Below are 17,768 nucleotides of genomic sequence, written 5' to 3'. Positions count from 1 at the left end.
GGGAAACAGGCTGGTGGGTGGTAGGGGGTGAGCAGCACCTGGGAAACAGGGGAGCTATGAGGAGGGGAGATGAGGTGGAGGCTGGACCCCTGGGCCACTCCATCTGGCTCAAGGCTGCTTACCAGTGAACCGACTGGAAAGGCAGGCGTTTCTCTGGCCTTCCTCATCCCCCTTACCGTTCCTCAGTGTCACTCTTAACCATGCAGGTGTCCCAGGTGGGTTGGGAAGCCAGCTGCCCTTCCGTCCCACTAGACTGTGAGCTCCAAGGGAGCAGAGTTCTTGCTCACCTTTAATGCTCGATGTTCACAAAGCATGAAAAAAAATTACTACTAGTTTTTGAATATTCATCATCGTGCTCTGTGATCCCAAATGCTGTCATGTTGTATTGAATCGAAGATGTTGCTGGTAAGAAACACAATTATTTTATGTATCATTACGAAAAGAACAAGCCTTGCCACCTAAACTCTGATACAAGGGCTTTCTGCTACTTAGAATTTTTATTGTATACTTGTTGAAACAGCTCTTTTAGATTCATTTGGGCATGGATTGGTATCATTCATGCACATATGTGGAGGGGAAAATATAAGTAAAATGTTTAACATACTCCTAAATATCGTCACTTTCAGAATCTGACTCGAGAACTACTTTTGGCTCAGAGTCTTACTGTCTCTTTGTCACCAAGAGTGTTGGTGACACAGCGTTTCTGCTGTCACCAGGAATCTCCTGCAAGCAGCTCCTACCCATTCTGGGAGTTGTGATCCTGGTGTGTTTTCACTCAGCCTGTGGCAGGCCTGTGTTTCCACGTGTCTCAGTAATAACTTCGCACAATGCAGCATCGTTCATGCTGCCCTGTCTCATACCCACGTACCATAGATTTGGTGGGCAAGGTCATTTTTCCAGTGATGGATGTTTGCGTCCCTAATCAAATTTATGCCCAGCTGCTGTTCATATGCCTCTTGGATTAATGCCAAATTATAGTGTCATCTTTTTGAAGACATTTAAAGTGGCAGCTCCACTCAGGGTGTCTAGTGCTGACAGTACACTGACTCAGTGAAGCGAGGGCAGAACTAATGAAGGGCAGCGAGCAAGGTCACACTCGAGCCGGCAGTGTGTCCACATCCTTCCCGCCATCTGGATGGTAGTTACTACAGAACCCAGTGTGGTGGAGTCAACCCTCGCTCAGCAACGTGAGCAAAAGTGAAAAAAAAGTACGTTAAAGACTTGATGGAACTCTTACAGCAACCGTGCCAGGCAGATGATTTGGATTTTCCAATGAGGAGACATACTCAGTCTGTGGCTTACTATTGTCATACCCTGGTAAACACGTAGTAGATTTGGGTGCATAGAACCCAGATTTGTCCAATTCTAAGGCTCATACTTTCAATTATATTGTTACACTCTTTATGCATATGTGTGTATGTTCAGTTGTGTCTGACTCTTTGTGACCCCATGGATTGTAGCCACCAGGCTCTTTTGTCCATGGGATTTCCCAGGCAAGAATACTGGAGTAGGTTGCCATTTCCTCCTCCAGGGGATCTTCCCGACCCAGGGATTGAACCCACACCTCTTACGTCTCCTGCATTGGCAGATGGATTCTTTACCACCAGTACCTATGATGTATATTAATATATATGACCTAGAATAGTCCCTGGCACATACTAATTTAATACATTTATTAATAAATTTAATAAATATTTGTTGAATAACCAACCCAGGGATCGAACCCAGGTCTCCCACATTGCAGGTGGATTCTTTACCAGCTGAGCCACAAGGGAAGCCCAGGAATACTGGAGTGGGTAGCCTATCCCTTCTCCAGCAGATCTTCCCGACCCAGGAATCTAATGAGGGTCTCCTGCACTGCAGGTGGATTCTTTGCCAGTGGGCTTTCAGGGAAGCCCATAAAATCATTAGAGTCCAAAAGACTTCCGTACATCTGTGTCCCTTTTGCTGTCTCGCATATAGGGTCATTGTTACCATCTTTCTAAATTCCATATATATGTGTTAATATGCTGTATTGGTGTTTTTCTGACTTACTTCACTCTGTATAATAGGCTCCAGTTTCATCCACCTCATTAGAACTGATTCAAATGTATTCTTTTTAATAGCTGAATAATATTCCATTGTGTATATGTACCAAGGCTTTCTTATCCATTTGTCTGCTGATGGACATCTAGGTTGCTTCCATGTCCTGGCTATTATAAACAGTACCGCAATGAACATTGGGGTACACGTGTCTCTTTTAATTCTGGTTTCCTCGGTATGTATGCCCAGCAGTGGGATTGCTGGGTCATAAGGCAGTTCTATTTCCAGTTTTTTAAGGAATCTCCACACTGTTCTCCATAGTGGCTGTACTAGTTCACATTCCCACCAACGGTGTAAGAGGGTTCCCTTTTCTCCACACCCTCTCCAGCATTTATTGTTTGCAGACTTTTGGATCGCAGCCATTCTGACCGGTGTGAGATGGTACCTCACTGTGGTTTTGATTTGCATTTCTCTGATAATGAGTGATGTTGAGCATCTTTTCATGTGTTTGTTAGCCATCTGTATGTCTTCTTTGGAGAAATGTCTGTTTAGTTCTTTGGCCCATTTTTTGAGAATAGCATTGAAACATGTATATTATCATATGTGAAACAGATCACCAGTCCAGGTTCAATGCATGAGACAGGGTGCTCAGGGCTGGTGCACTGGGATAACCCTGAGTGATGGGATGGGGAGTGAGGTGGGAGGGGGGTTCAGGATGGGGAACACATGTACACCCATGGCTGATTCATGTCAGTATATGGCAAAAACCACTACAATATTGTAAAGTAATTAGCCTCCATTTAAAATAAATAAATTAAAAAAAATAAAATTTACCACCTTACAAAAAGTCATTAGAGAGAATAGAAATGCTTCTTTTCCTGGAAATGAAGTCTCTGACATTTTGGACAGTGGGTGAAAGAAAGAAAGAGCGATGGGTGGCCATTCTCTAGACGAGCTATAGTTTATGGCTCTCAGGTTCTTTGAGGTTGAGAAGAGGAGCAGAGAACTCTGTTCCCAGCTCACAGAGTCTGTCAGCACCCACCTGTTGGACAGCGCTAAGGTACTTCCTGGAATCCTTCCTGCCCCTGACCCATTGCCTATAAATCAAGATCAACAGAGCTCTATAAACTGTGCCGTGAAATAAAAATAAAGGAAATCAAATATGACAAGCCTTGCTATGAAGAATGTCCAGGTACAGGGCAGTTGTTATTGGACAATTTGCGAAGTTAAAAAAATATAAAATGTTTTGAAAATTCTGAAGCTCTTACGGTTCATCAGGAAAATGTGAAAATTGGCATATTTGAGCACCACCATGTGCTAGATCTATGCCTGGGAGTTTTACACATGTCATGTAACCCTCACAGTAACACCAAGAGATCATTATCGTCTCCATTTTACATAGGATGATATCGAGGCTCCAAGAGCATACGTGATTTGGCCAAGGGATGTAACTGCTGAGCAGCTGAACTAGTGGGGAAGCCCGGGTGCTCAACTCAGAGTCTGTGGATTTTCTACTGTTCTCTGCTGCTTCCCATCTAAGCTTAAGGCCAGAAATCCCTGTATACTCTGGTTTTACAGTTGACAGTGCTGATGCTAGAGAATTTCAAGTGACTTACTTAGGAGCAGACTCACACCTAGAATTCAGTTTTCTTGAACAGTTTATTAAACAACAAATAATTGAAGAATATCACACAGTTTTAAACAGTTCAGTAGTTACAGAAACCCCATAGGTCTTGTAAGTATATCTTAAAGAACAAGAACTGGGTATTCTGTATTGGTGCTTTAGATTCCAGACATTTTTTGAATGAAAGAGTTCACCATCTTGGGCTTCTTTATGTGCTAACAGTATTTTAAAATGAGTGAGTGAGTGAGTGAAAATCGCTTAGTTGTGTCTGATTCTTTGCGACCCCATGAGCTATACAGTCCATGGAATTCTCCAGGTTAGAATTCTGGAGTGGATAGCCTTTCCCTTCTCCAGGCAATCTTCCCAATCCAGGGATCGAACCCAGGTTTCCCACATTGCAGGTGGAACCTTTACCAGTTGAGCCACAAGGGAAAATGATTGGGAAGTACCATTTGGGGCAGTATTTCACATCTGTAGTACTAAACTTTAGTAGCAGGCTTTCCTATGTGTCAGTGAACTGTTCTGTTATTTTACCCCATCTGCTAAGTATTATTTCCTTTTTTCTCCCCCGTTATCCTTGCTGTATGTAGTTTCCGGTGTTTTATGTCATTGTTACATCTACTTCTTTATAAGAAGTAAGACGTAAGATTGAAGAAAGATATTTTAGTCTGGAGTAAATTTTCTATCCCTTCCCTTCTCTGCTTTCTTGTTCCTGTTCATCCTTCTACTTTCATCTTCTCTAAGAAGTCATCCGTGGATACCCACTTAGGAATCAGGTGTCTTCTTCTTTTTCCCCCTGGCAACCAATCCGTGCACATGATCAAGGACCTGCCACACGCCAGATCTAGAGCGACTCACATTCCTTGACATGAAGGAACTCAGCGTTGAGATGGGGAGGCACACAGTTAGACAGAAAGATGCAATATGATTGAATGCCTTATTTTAAAGCTACTTGGTGAGAGTTTTTCATCGGGCAGGCATTGTGTGAAGTGAGCATCTTATGTGCATTATCTCCCATTCTCGTAATAACCTTATGATCCTGATTGTAAGGAGAAGGAGAGTGATTTAGAGCACATCCATGTTCTGCCTAATATCACTGAAGTCACAGAATTGCTGCCGAAATCTGGGTCCAGAGCCCACGCTTGTAGCCACCCTGCCTCCTGTGCAGGTCAGAGCACTTCCCTGTGTGTCCCCAGGCCCTCATGTGCCAGGCACGGGGAGAGGACAGCCCCAGTGCTGGAGTTAGAAAGTAACAGTTACTTAATAGTCACACGGCCACTTTAACTGACTGCATAGCATCCTTCAGTTAGGAATTCAAAATACAAGAATTCAAGACATAACACGCATGTCCAAACTTACTCATCACAAACATTGAAAATAACCATTTATCAACATAACATTAAATACATTATGATATGTTCATACAATGAAATGATAAAGCTATAGTAAAGAAGGAACAAATGCTATAGGGATCTGGAACAATGTAAAAGGGATGATATTATATGGAATAAATAAGGTTTAAAAGAGATACTGCTTTGTACAGAATCGATACTATGATGCCATTTGTGGTTTGGAGAAGCAGAGAGTATTTATATTTTTGCTTATATACAATATAAATTGCTTGTATAACATATCTTTGGAAGAATAGATAAGAAATTGATACAATGAATTGGTTCTGAAGACTGGTAAGGGATTCTAGGTAGCAAGATTGTCCACGTACAGCTTGTTGTTGCTTTTGAATTTTGAGCCAACTGGATTTGCCACCTATTGAAAGTATGTAACTAAAAATAAAAGAAATAACAGGCAGCTTGCTAGAAATGAAAACAAATAAGAAAGGCACTCTGGGCTGGTGTGTTTTCTGAGTATGGAAGTTAAGCCTGCCTCCATCCTCGCTCCATCCCAGTGTGTGCTTGGTTGTTTGTGCAATTGATCAACTAGGTTGAAAAAATAAAATCTCCAATTCCTGTATGGGGAAAGAATAGAATTTTTTTCTGTTGTATTAATTCCTGTTGAAAATAGGTATCCTGAGTCTAACCATGAAGAGACATCAGACGAACTCAATTTAAGGGACCTTCTGAAAAATAAATGGCCTGTGAGTTTGTAAAATGTCAAGGTCATGGAGAACTAGGAAAGACTGGGTTCTGTTCCTGGTCGGAGGGAACTGACAGGACATGTTGGCAGCGACATGCCGTGCGTGAGGCCGGAGTGGACCCTTGGCCAGAAAAAGAGGGCTTTCCTTCTCTGCAAAGGACGGTAATCAGACAATTGGCAAAAGCTGAATGTGGTCTGTAAGTTAGATAATAGCACTGTTAATATGCTGATTTTGATAGAAGTACTGTGGTTCTGTGAGAAAATATCCTTCTTTTAGGAAATAGGCACTGAAGAATTTAGTAGCAAAGGAGGTTTTTGCCTGCAACTTACTCTCAAATAGTTTAAGTTAAAAAAAGAAGATGAAAAAGAGAAAGAGGGGATGAAAGAGATGGAGAGAGAATAATAAAACAAACATGGTAAAATGTTAATATTTGGGGGAACAGTGAAGAAATACAAATTATTTGTACTGTTTTTGCTGCTTTTCCATCAGAAATTATTAAAAAAAAATTTAAACATTTCCAGTGTGGAACATTTTCTGATTTTGTAATATGGGGCCTCTTGTACAGATTTTATCTACTTTTGTACAATTTTGTGATTATCTTCCTGTAGCTCTTTATATTATCGGTGACATTCCTCTGAGTTTCTTAATATTTTTGTTCCTTTTAAAAAATATATAACAACTTTGTTGAAGTTTAATTCATATACTGTACAACTCACCCTCACTATCTTTTTAATGTATGCTTAAATAGTACGACTATATAAGGAAGATATGCTTGACAAAAAGACAACATTGTAGGTGTAATTTACACATGATAAAATTCACCTCTTTTAACTGAATAGGTTGATGGCTTTTGACATGTGATCTCCCCATGTATCTACCACCCCAGTCTAGATACAAGATAGAGAACATTACAGCCCCTTTGCTTGCAGTCACCTGCTGTTGACGGGGGCATTGTTTGCAGGATCCTCTGGAGGGTGCAGGGCGAGTGTGTGTGGTGCGGCGGCTTCTGTTGGGGTGAGGATGCTGGTGATGCAGCTGAGCCCCTCCCTGGCTCCCGAGAGGATCCCAGGTGGTTCGGATGTGGCCATTCTGTATCCCAGACACCCCGACGCTGTGTGTCCCAGTTTCTTTTCTTCTGCGGGCCTTATTCCGGTTCAGAGGCTGGAGCATGCGTAGCTTCAGAATGTTTCTCAGGGTATTTCACAGTGGAGAAAGTTCTGGCAGGGTTCTGGGCAGTGGTCCTTCTCATCTTTAGTTGAGTGGTGTTCTGAGCAGCTTGGCCTTGCCTGTCTATGATGCCACTTACTGGGCCAGCGGAAGGAGGTGTATCAGGTCCGGCTGCCCTGTTAAACAGCAGATCTCACATGACCTTTAAACCATCAGTGTTTTATCATCATCAAAAGGGAAGATTGATTACAACATCTGTTTTGGAAAATAGTCATATTTCAAGATATAGGTTTTGTGCCCATTGATGTTTAGTGAGGCTTTGATTTGCTAGCTCATCACTCCTGTATTGACTCCACAAGAAACAAAGTTGGTATCTGTATTCACCAAACTGTGGCCCAGAAAATTTGGCTCCCTCCACCTGCCATTTTCCCTTATTTTTTAACTTTTATTATGCTGCTTTTCATTTTGAGTTCGTGGTATAGGAAGTCAGTGTCTTGACAGGTGTGCAAACAGGGACGAGCTTACTGACACCAGTAAGATTTGGTGTCAGCCCAGCACTTGACTGACTTTAGTACATTGGGGCCTTGTCATCCTCCTCCTGGGGAGAACTAGGGACCGCACTCAGGCTCCATCCACCTGACGTGGGCCCAGAGCAGAACATGCACGCAGTACATTGTGTCATTATTACATATAATTTCTCCATTTTCACCTTTTTTGCCCAGGTGTGTTATCTCTTACAAAGCTTTTTTTTAAAGTCTTGGGTCCTGTTCTCTTTTTCTCAGGCACGCTGCAGAGAGGCCTTCCTGTCCCTGACGAGCACGTGCGTGGGAGACAGATGACTGTCCTTCACCCTGCACAACTCTAGGTGCCCGGGCCGCTCTCCAGCTGGGAGGGGATGGATTCCAAAGATGAAAGCTCACACGTGTGGCCCCCGGCTGCAGAGCACGAGGAGAACGCTACACAGGTGAAAAGTGCTCTCCCAGCTGGGCACTGACCGCGGTGTTTTAGTTGGTAGAGTTTGCTGACAGCTAGAGAAATAGCAGCTCCTGTATAGTGATGTGGGGCAAGGAGGGAGCTGATGGGCGGACGTGGTACTCAAGGAATGGGCAGCACTTCGAATGCTCCATCTGCATGGGTTGCTGTGATTTCAAGAAGCTACGTACCACCCAGGGGCTTCTCTGCCTTTCCCCCAGCTTACTCTCATAATCCTCTTCATTGCTCCATTTTATTTCATGGTGAAAGCTTCAAACTGCAGGGTTTCTTTTATGTTATCCAGGAAAGGGTTTTGAGTTTTTGTGTGTAGTGAAGTACAAGGTATGTCTATAAAGTGAGTGGCTTTTCCTTTTCTTTTCAAATTCAGAATGTAAACTTCTCATTGAAAGTTGTCCCAGTGAATCAACAGCTCTGGAGGTTAGTCACTTATTCAGATATTGCTCTACTAACCAGCTACACAATCTTTTGACTGTCCTTAGCAAAAGTGAATCTCTGCATTTTTGGTATGGATTTGAATTTTGGTAAGAGTCAGCAGTCATAGGGAGCCACGTTTTATATGTGACCAAAGTATGAAACTTCATTTTAAAGCATTATAATGTATATGTAATTTCATTTTCATCAAATTACATAACCATAGTTGTTCAGTTGCTAAGTAATCAGAAAATTTATATTAAAGCCTCAAAATACACGTTTGACTTAAGTAGTATAACTAATATTACAGTACATAAAATCAGTCATCAGATGTGATTTAAAAGTCTGTGTCTGAATACTGAGAAAAAGCTACCAGAGAAGCTTCCAGCAGAATAGTTGAGAATGCTGTTTTGGTTCTATCTGGTTGCTACTTTCATGTAGCTATATGTTTGGGGGTACTTTGTTTATAAAGAAAAATGTAGTCCATTAATAAATAAGGTCCACATTTGTAGGTAACCAGACAGTAGACAGCAGAGCTCAGCACCCTCTGTTGCATCCCATCCTGGCAATATTTCTTCTCCCATCCAGGAATCCTGGTTTAGCCGAGTACTTGGTGATGAAGACCAAGTTGAAGAGTTTGGATAACTCTCAAGGAGAAAACTTTTTTTCCTTCTTAAGCACTGAGACTAGTTAAAGATTTTGATGTTAATGAACAAATCTAAACTTACAAAAGTGCAGCACTTAGAACTGCACAAATATTTCAGAAGCCCAATTCTTGTGCAAACTGTATCTTCATGGGCAGAGCAGATTTATGTAGAAGCTGGGGTAATAATCACTTAGTGCTAAAGTGGACATTTGTTTTATATACATGGTGCTCGACTGCATCTTGTCTCCAGTTTTCTTTCTGTGGGTTGAATTAGCTTATGTCATCTTTGGGATCTGTTCTCCACTGGAAAAAACTGAAATAAAAAATTATGTGTAAAGCCAAGACAGTGTAAGAGCAAAGACTCCAACCTAAGAGGGCCTGACTTCAATATTAGCACATAAATTATTTCTCTCCCAAATGCGTACTTTGACCATCTGCTTTGTACCTTCAGTATCAGACACTAGGCTGTGTGCCAACCTGCAGGAACTCAAACCTCCAAAGCTGACTGCTCAGAAAGCACTTTACAGAATCAGTTTCTGCTTTAGTTCCTCATAGACAGAAAATTATTTCCCCTGGTGACAACTGAAATAGTTATCCAAACCCCCTGAAAAGTACATTCTCAGAATTTTTTGTGTCCTTACCTACTTGGCAAAGAAGAGTTCTGTTACATTCACCAAGTCAGCAGACATTCACCCCTTGCCTACAGAACAGCCACAGAGGACAAAAGAATTTTATGAAAGCAAGTGACCTGGTTTTAATGTGTTTGCCAAAAGGCACTCTTCGTTAGAAAGTAGAATTTTTATGACATGTTGAAAGCAACTGACTTTTGAGTCTTGACATACTTTTCCACCTTACAGAATAATCTGTGTTTTGTAGTTTGATAGTATTGTCCATCAGGAATCTTCTGTCACATTTCTTCTCAGCACGCCTCAAAAGAGAGACCCGCAGTTGATATTTGAGGCAAAGGGGTGTTTAAATTGGTTGCTTAACATTAAGTAAAAATCAGTGAGAAGGTCCCTGGATCCCTCTGCCAAGCCACTAACTCAGCACAGATGATCCATTTGTTCACTGTGTTCTCCTTTCATGGGGATCTTTTAGAAATGCAAGTGTGTGGTGTTCTCGGTCAGTTGCCCGTCTTTGTGCTACAGGGTGGGTTCCACAAGGATGATCGCTTCGTACTTGCTGTTTTTTTTGCCCCAGGTGCATTTTGTTCCAGACGCTGGAACTGTGGCCCAGATCGTCTACACCGATGACCAGGTCCGTCCGCCCCAGCAGGTGGTGTACACGGCAGATGGTGCCTCCTACGCCTCCGTGGATGGTCCTCAGCACACACTGGTCTACATCCATCCCGTGGAAGCTGCGCAGGCACGTTGGGACCATGGTTGATGGCTTGTTTGTTAATCTGTTAATTCATCCCTTAGGTTTACGCTCTGCCAGTCACTGTGCTGCTGGCAGGTGATGCCGGAAATATGCAGATAAGATGTGTGCTCTCAAGGAGCTTATAACCATCTCGGCAGAGGAAGATGTGGTTTACTTATTTAAAAAACTGTAAGGAGTTAGAGCACTAACCTGGAATGAGGTCTTTCCCCCACTGACTATTGATATCTATCGATTATTATTATAAATAAGATTATCAGCCTGTTACTTTTCCTAAGTATCAAGAACCAGGCCAAACATGGCATTTATTTCTGTGTAACTTAATCAAGATGAATCTCAGTGGAAACATGCATGTTATTTCAGTTAAACGTGTAAGTGAGGGATCCCACTAGCTTGTTAACTGCTATTTACTAATAACTTGTTGACTTTTAGGACTGTATAGAAGTGAGGGTAAAAGCTGTACAATTATAACTGCTTTCATTTTTTTTGCCAGTGACTCTCAGTGTTGGTTTCCAAATGCATAACAGGAATATCCCCTAATATATAAATGTTACTTTGTATTTTTAGCACTTTATAATGTACATAGCACTTTAAAATATATTAGAAATCAGTTCCATTGTTTTTTGTTAAAAAAAATTTTTTTTTAACATGGACCATTTTTAAAGTCTTCATTGAATTTGTTACAATATTGCTTCTGTTCTTATGCTTTTGGTTTTTTGGCTGAGAGGCATGTGGGATCTTAGCTCCCCAACCAGAGTTGAACCTGTACCCCTGGATTAGAAGGTAAAGTCTTAACCATTGGCCCTCCAGGGAAGTCCCCAGTTCCATAGTTTTTGTAGTAGGATCCTGGTAATAAAAATTTGCCCTCATGCAATGTTTAATCAGGAGACCCAAAGTACTCCCAAGAAGAAATGAGACCCACCTAATAAATGCCTTTCAAATCTATATAAAGGTAAAATTGCCTGATAGTCAGATGTTACTTTTGGAATAGCCCTTCTCAGTTTTAGTCCCCCAGCTGTACTGAAATAAGAAGACGTAGATTATGTAAAGAATGTCCTGTGCTCAACTTTTAAATCATTACTATGTTACTAAATGTCTGAGTTATGATAGTTTTTAAACGTCAAATATAAGAAATCTGAAGCTCGCTAAAATTCTCTTTTACAGTTCTCTGGAGTCAGCACTTAACCATGGTTCCTATGACCATAAATTTGCTAAAGCCTTAGGCAAATTAGAGTCATTTAAAAGTTTTAGAGGAAAGAATACTTTTTTGGATTGGAGATTTCTTGTGGTGTCCTGGCTAAAATAATTTTGAAGGTTTTCCTTCTTTAGTTATCATGACTATCAGCCAAATAATGTTTATAATAAGAACTTTGAAAATTATGATCTTACTGGCTTTATCCAAAAAAGAGTCTGTGGAACATTAAATGCAATTTATTTATTTATTTTCTATATCTGCTGAGTGTGCATTTATATTGGGAAGAGTTGTAATCCTTGGGTATACAGTATTCTTCTCTTTGTCAGTGTATCTCCAACCATTTTCATTTAATTGCAAGTCTACCCCTGAGACAGAGTGGTACGTGAGAATGCATGCCCCCTTGTTCATGGAATGCCTTTTTAATTAACCGTGACATTCAATCTCAGGAGAGGCTTTGCTTTAGAGTAAAATCACGAAGTGTGCAGTATGTTGGCCAATGAAGAGGGTTAGCTTTTACAATCTCTTTGAAGACATATAAATGAAAGGCTTTAGCAAAATATAGGATTACTGTCTTTATCTTCTTTATTAATGAAAGATTATTACTAGCTATTTGAGAGTAACTCTCTCAGGAATTGGTGCTTAGCAGTAGGATAATTTTTCCTGCATAGACAAGCTGTCTGAAGATCTATTGATAAGCTTTTTTTGTTGTTGTTGTTTGTTTAGACGCTGTTTACAGACCCAGGCCAAGTAGCTTATGTCCAACAGGATGCTACAGCTCAGCAGGTAATGAGTTGCTTTTCTGCCTTCTTGTTGTTTCTGGATAATATTATGAAGTTACCCTTTCCTGGAATACCCCCAACCTCTGCACTGTGCATTCTCTGAAAGTCTGTGTCTCATGTGTTTAGAATATTCTCGATGTCTGTTAATAAAGACAAAGCAGAATGCGACATTAACACATTCCAACCAGTATGTATTGAAATACTTTGGTAATACAAAAATGATTTGTCAGGGAAATTTAAGCATTAAATTAAAATAAGGATATTAATTGGGTATTGGTTCAAGTTCCAAAGAGTAATCCTGAGTTTCAAAAGTGTCTGTGGAAATTTGGAAACATTTTAGTACTTGTTCTTTTTTTTTTTTATGATTATTGATACATTTGATTTGTAATGTTGTGTTAGTTTCTGGTGTATAGCAAAGTGATTCAGTTATATCTACATTTATATTATATATATATTCTTTTTTAATGGTCTTTTCTTTATGGTTTATTACAGGATTCTGAATATAGTTCCGTATGCTATATAGTAGGACCTTGTCGTCTATCCATTTTTTATTTACACCTACCCCTTTTTCCCCTTTGGTAACTATAAGTCTGTTTTCTAAGTCTATGAATCTGCTTCTGTTTTGTAAATAAATTAATTTGTATCACATTTTAGATTCCACATATAAGTGATATCATATGATATTTGTCTTTTTCTGACTTAGTATGATGATCTATCTATTTTAAAATATTGGGGTAAAATTCCTGCTTAAATTGCCTATACCTTTAGTGGCAACTTTCTTCCTTTTAGTTTCTGAGAATTGAGATTCTTCTTGGTTTTCTTTAAAAACATTTCTTTTCTTTTACCTCTATTTCTAATATATCCTACTTGACTTTGAGGGACTTCTTCCTTATTTTTCTTCTGGTTGTGAAAGTGATAAAGAAGGTGCAAAAGCTTGATAATTGTCAGTCCTACCCTAAAAAGAATGTGACTCCAAATAGTTTTATTTTCACGATGGCTAGTATGACTGCTATTCAGCTGTACCACTGAGTGTCATGAGTGATTATTAAGTAAGCTTTCTCATCAGTGAGCACTTTTGCTTTTCAGATGTCTTAGTAGGTGATTTGGATACTTCCATTTTATTTTATTATTACATTTTTAAATCAGCGGGACACTGTTATTCTGTTTTGTCTTTGACTATGCTGTGTAGCACGTGAAATCTTAGTTCCTCTATGAGGGACTGGGCCTGTGGCACCTGCAGTCAAAGTGCAGAGTTTCAGTCACTGGACTGCCAGGGAAGTCCTTGGATAATTAATTACATTTTAAAATTTGAAAAGTGAACAGTAGTTGGGTTAATATTATTTATGGAATCTAGAGAAAACTAGGAGTCTTTGTCGTATCACTTACGGTTGAATTTATTCCTGATTATTGCTGCTGCTAAGTCGCTTCAGTCGTGTCCAACTCTGTGCGACCCCATAGATGGTAGCCCACCAGGCTTCCCCATCCCTGGGATTCTCCAGGCAAGAACACTGGAGTGGGTTACCATTTCCTTCTCCAATGCATGAAAGTGAGAAGTGAAAGTGAAGTCGCTCAGTCGTGTCTGACTCTTAGCGACCCCATGGACTACAGCCCACCAGGTTCCTCCATCCATGGGATTTTCCAGGCAAGAGTACTGGAGTGGGGTGCCATTGCCTTCTCCGATTCCTGATTGCTAGTGACCTACAATTTTGTGAGAGCTGTCAACTTGCATGAGAGTTTGTCTCAGCACATTGGGGCTGCTAGAACAAAACATCATACGTAGCATGTGTGCCTTTGTTCAGTCGCTCAGTCATGTCCAACTCTTTCGATCCCGTGGACTGAAGCCCATCAGGCTCCTCTGTCCATAGGATTTCCCAGTCATGAATACTGGAGTGGGTTGCCGTTCCCTTCCGGATCTCCTGTGTCTCTTGCATTGGCGGGCAGATTCTTTACTGCTGAGCTACCTGGGAAGCTCCTACCATGTACTGGGTGGATTATAAACAACAGAAATTTATTTCTCACAGTTCTGGAGTTTGCGAAGTCTAAGACCAAGGTGCCAATAGATTTGTTGTCTGGTGAGAACCCTCTTCTTATTCACAGATGGCTGACTTCTTGCTGTGCCCTCCATGGCAGACAGGGCGAGGCTGCCCTCTGGGGTCTTGTAGAAGGGCACTCTTCCCATTCATAGGGGCTCCATCCTCATGACCCAGTCACCTTTCAGAGGCCCCACCTCCTAACTTCCTCACGCTGGGGATTAGATTTGGACATATGTATAAATTTGGGGAGACATAAATATTTTGTGGCAGAGTTGCTATTTTATTTTAATAATTTTATACTAATTAAGTATATTCTTGATAAAGACAAATCATGTTCATTTCTGTGAATATTTATTGACTCTACCAAACAAGCAATGGCTAGATTTAATTCAATTTTACATCTGAAGAGGAAAAACAAAATGAAATGCCTTTGTATTTCTAGATAATTAATTCATTTACCAATTTTTAGAGTAATGATTTTTTTTTCATAAAAAGTTGAAGTAATGCAAAAAAGAAAGTACATAAAAACCCAAACAATGTTTCTGCCCAGAAACATCCTCATTAACTTACAGTTGGTAACTATTATTCTAGACTTCTTTGGACATAAAACAGACAAAGAAAAACAGGGGAAAACTGTGCCCAAATGCTATTATTAATCTAAATACTTTAAACTTAATTTACTCATGTTTTCCTAACCTGTCTTGATCTCTGGTCCCCTCAGGCTTCACCTCCTGCTGTGATGACCTGACTCAGCACACTGACCCTTCCCCTGCTTCTCTCCCCCACTGTTTGGGATTAGTTGTGTTATTATTTATAACTAATACATTTCTGTTCTATTCAGTAACCACAGCTATTTAGAATTTTTCTCTATTATCTCCTGGCATTTACTTTTGTAGAAATCTTGAGTCTAATTTTGATTATTTTCCTCATTCCTTCTCTATCTTAATGCCTGTTTGAGTCTTTCTTTATTCTTGAAGTTTTTCTTTGAAGTCTAGTGACTTCACCAGCACATGAATCAGAATTCCCTAGGACAGGGTGTGTCCTTTTGATAGATAGGTTAAGACTCTATTTTGGGAACATTTTCATCTATTAGATTTTTGAAGATCTTTTTAGTTTCATTTGATGTGTTCATTTTCCCAGGAATATCAATGTGAGTATATTGGTTTTACCTTCTGAACCTAACATTTCTCTGATCATTTTTATATCTATTCTTTTCCATTTTATTTATGTAATTTTTTTTTGTGTCCCTCATATTTCCTTATCGTGTTTTTAAGCTTTCTAATTAAATTATAACATATACATAGAAAAGTACCAAAAATTATAAGCAATAATGCAATGATATGAAGTAAGCATACTTTGTAACTAACACCCAGATTAAATAATAGAACATTGAAAAAGTGAAAGTGAAGTCACTCAGTTTTGTCCAACTCTTTGTGATCCCATGGACTGTAGCCTACCACACTCCTCCGTCCATGGGATTTTCCAGGCAAGAGTACTGGAGTGGGTTGCCATTTCCTTCTCCAGAGGATCTTCCCGACCCAGGGATCTCCTAAAGGCTTCCCAGCTGGTTCAGGGTAAAGAATCTGCCTGCCAGTGCAGGAGATGCAAGAGATGAAGGTTCAATACCTGGGTCAGGAAGATCTCCTGGAGGAGGAAATGGCAACTCACTCCAGTATTCTTGCCTGGAAATTTCCGTGAACAGAGGAATCTGGTAGGCTACAATCTGTGGGGTCAAAAAGAGTTGATACACACCCATAGACACTCACCCCATCTCCTAAAATCCATCCTTATGCTTCCTGCTAATCACTGCTCCTTCCCTTCTCTTCAAAGGTTACACACCTTAGCCTGGTTTTCCATGGGTTGAGCTTTATATAAATGGAATACCTTAGTATGGTTTCCTTTCTGTTTTGCTCTCCTGTGTGACATTGTGCCTGGGGGAGTCATGTAGTTCATGTCGTTTGGTGTGGCTGTGGTTATTTCTCCTTCTGTTTTTTTTTTTCTTTTTTTCTTTTTTTTTCTCCTTCTGTTTTTATAGCTGTATCGTGTTCGGTTTTATGAGTGTACCACAATTGATCCAGGAGTGTGATCCCACCTCTACTAAGTTCTTCAAGAGTTTCTTGTCTCTTTGCTTTCCCATGCTTCCCTGGTGGCTCAGCTGGTAAAGAATCTGCCCACAATGGGGGAGAACTGGGATCGATCCCTGGGCTGGGAAGATCCCCTGGAGAAGGGAAAGACTACCCGCTCCAGTATTCTGACCTGGAGAATTCCACGGGCTGTATAGTCCACGGGGTCACAAAGAGGTGGACACGACTGAGCGACTTTCACTTTCACAACAACTTTCACTTGCTTTTCCATACACATTGTAGAATCAGCCTGGAAGTTTCCACCAAAGTCCTATGGGAAACTTACTGGCATTTCATTGTACCTATGGGTCAGTTGTGAAAAATTGACATTTTATTTAATATTAAGTCTTCTAATCTATGAATATGTTCTATCCCTGAGTTTTATTTATCTATTTATTTTTAACATTTTTATAGAAATATAGTTGATTGGCAGTGTTGTGTGTCAGGTGTACAGCATGGTGATTCAGTTGCACATACATGTATAAATATGTGTATTCTTTTTTTCTTACATTCTCTTCCATTATATCTTATTATAAGCTATTGAATATAGGTCCCTGTGCTACACAGTAGGTCCTTGTTGGTTATCTATTTTATATATAGCAGTATCCCTGAGTTTTAAATGAAAGTTCAAAAATTGTCTTATGGGTAGAGGTCTTTCAATAGATTTACTGTTAGATATTTGGTATCTTTTGATGGTTTTTTAAATTTTGGTATAATTTTTAAAATGTTCATTTTCTAAGTTACAGTTTGATTTTCTTGGTAAATAATTATGTTGTCTATGAATACTGACATTTTTACTTCTTTGCAGTCCTTATATCTTTTTTCCCTTTGGTTTTATTGAGATATAATTGACATACAGCAATGTATTATAAGCTTAAGATGTACAGCATAATGATTTGACTTACATGCATCATGAAACGGTTGCCACAGTAAGTTTACTGAACATCCATCATCTCCAAATTAAAAAAAAAAAGAGATAAAAAAACCTTTTTTTGGTGATGAGAACTCTTAGGATTTACTCTCTTAACTGCTTTTGTGTATAACACACAGCAGTGTTAATTTTATTTATCATGCTATTCATTACACTCCTAGTACTTACTTATTTTATAGGTGGAAGTTTGTATGTTTTGACCACCTTCATCCATTCCCCCTTCCCCGCACCCACCACCTCTGGTAACCACAAGTATGATCTCTTTTTCTATGAGTCTGTTTTTTTTTTTTTTTAAATTAGAATATAATTACTTGACAAAGTTATATTAGTTTCTGCTATACAACAACACGAATCAGCTCTATGTATAAATATATC

The 17,768-nt window shown here is 39.8% G+C and overlaps 1 protein-coding gene across 3 annotated transcripts in view; it reads left to right on the top strand.

Annotated features, from left to right (window-relative positions):
- The window catches only part of PRDM10 (PR/SET domain 10), a 95,066-nt gene that overhangs the window by 24,358 nt on the left and 52,940 nt on the right, over positions 1-17,768 (top strand). For all 3 annotated transcript variants that reach the window (XM_069566621.1, XM_069566620.1, XM_069566622.1), the window contains exons 2-4: positions 7,688-7,869; positions 10,156-10,320; positions 12,251-12,310. In XM_069566621.1, coding sequence (XP_069422722.1) covers positions 7,801-7,869; positions 10,156-10,320; positions 12,251-12,310 — 294 coding nt within the window. In that variant the 5' untranslated portion in view covers positions 7,688-7,800. The remainder of the gene's footprint in view (positions 1-7,687; positions 7,870-10,155; positions 10,321-12,250; positions 12,311-17,768) is intronic.

The sequence above is a fragment of the Ovis canadensis genome, chromosome 21 (genome assembly GCF_042477335.2).
Source record: "Ovis canadensis isolate MfBH-ARS-UI-01 breed Bighorn chromosome 21, ARS-UI_OviCan_v2, whole genome shotgun sequence".
Classification (NCBI taxonomy): Eukaryota; Metazoa; Chordata; class Mammalia; order Artiodactyla; family Bovidae; genus Ovis; species Ovis canadensis.
This window is presented reverse-complemented; position numbering and strand designations above follow the sequence as displayed.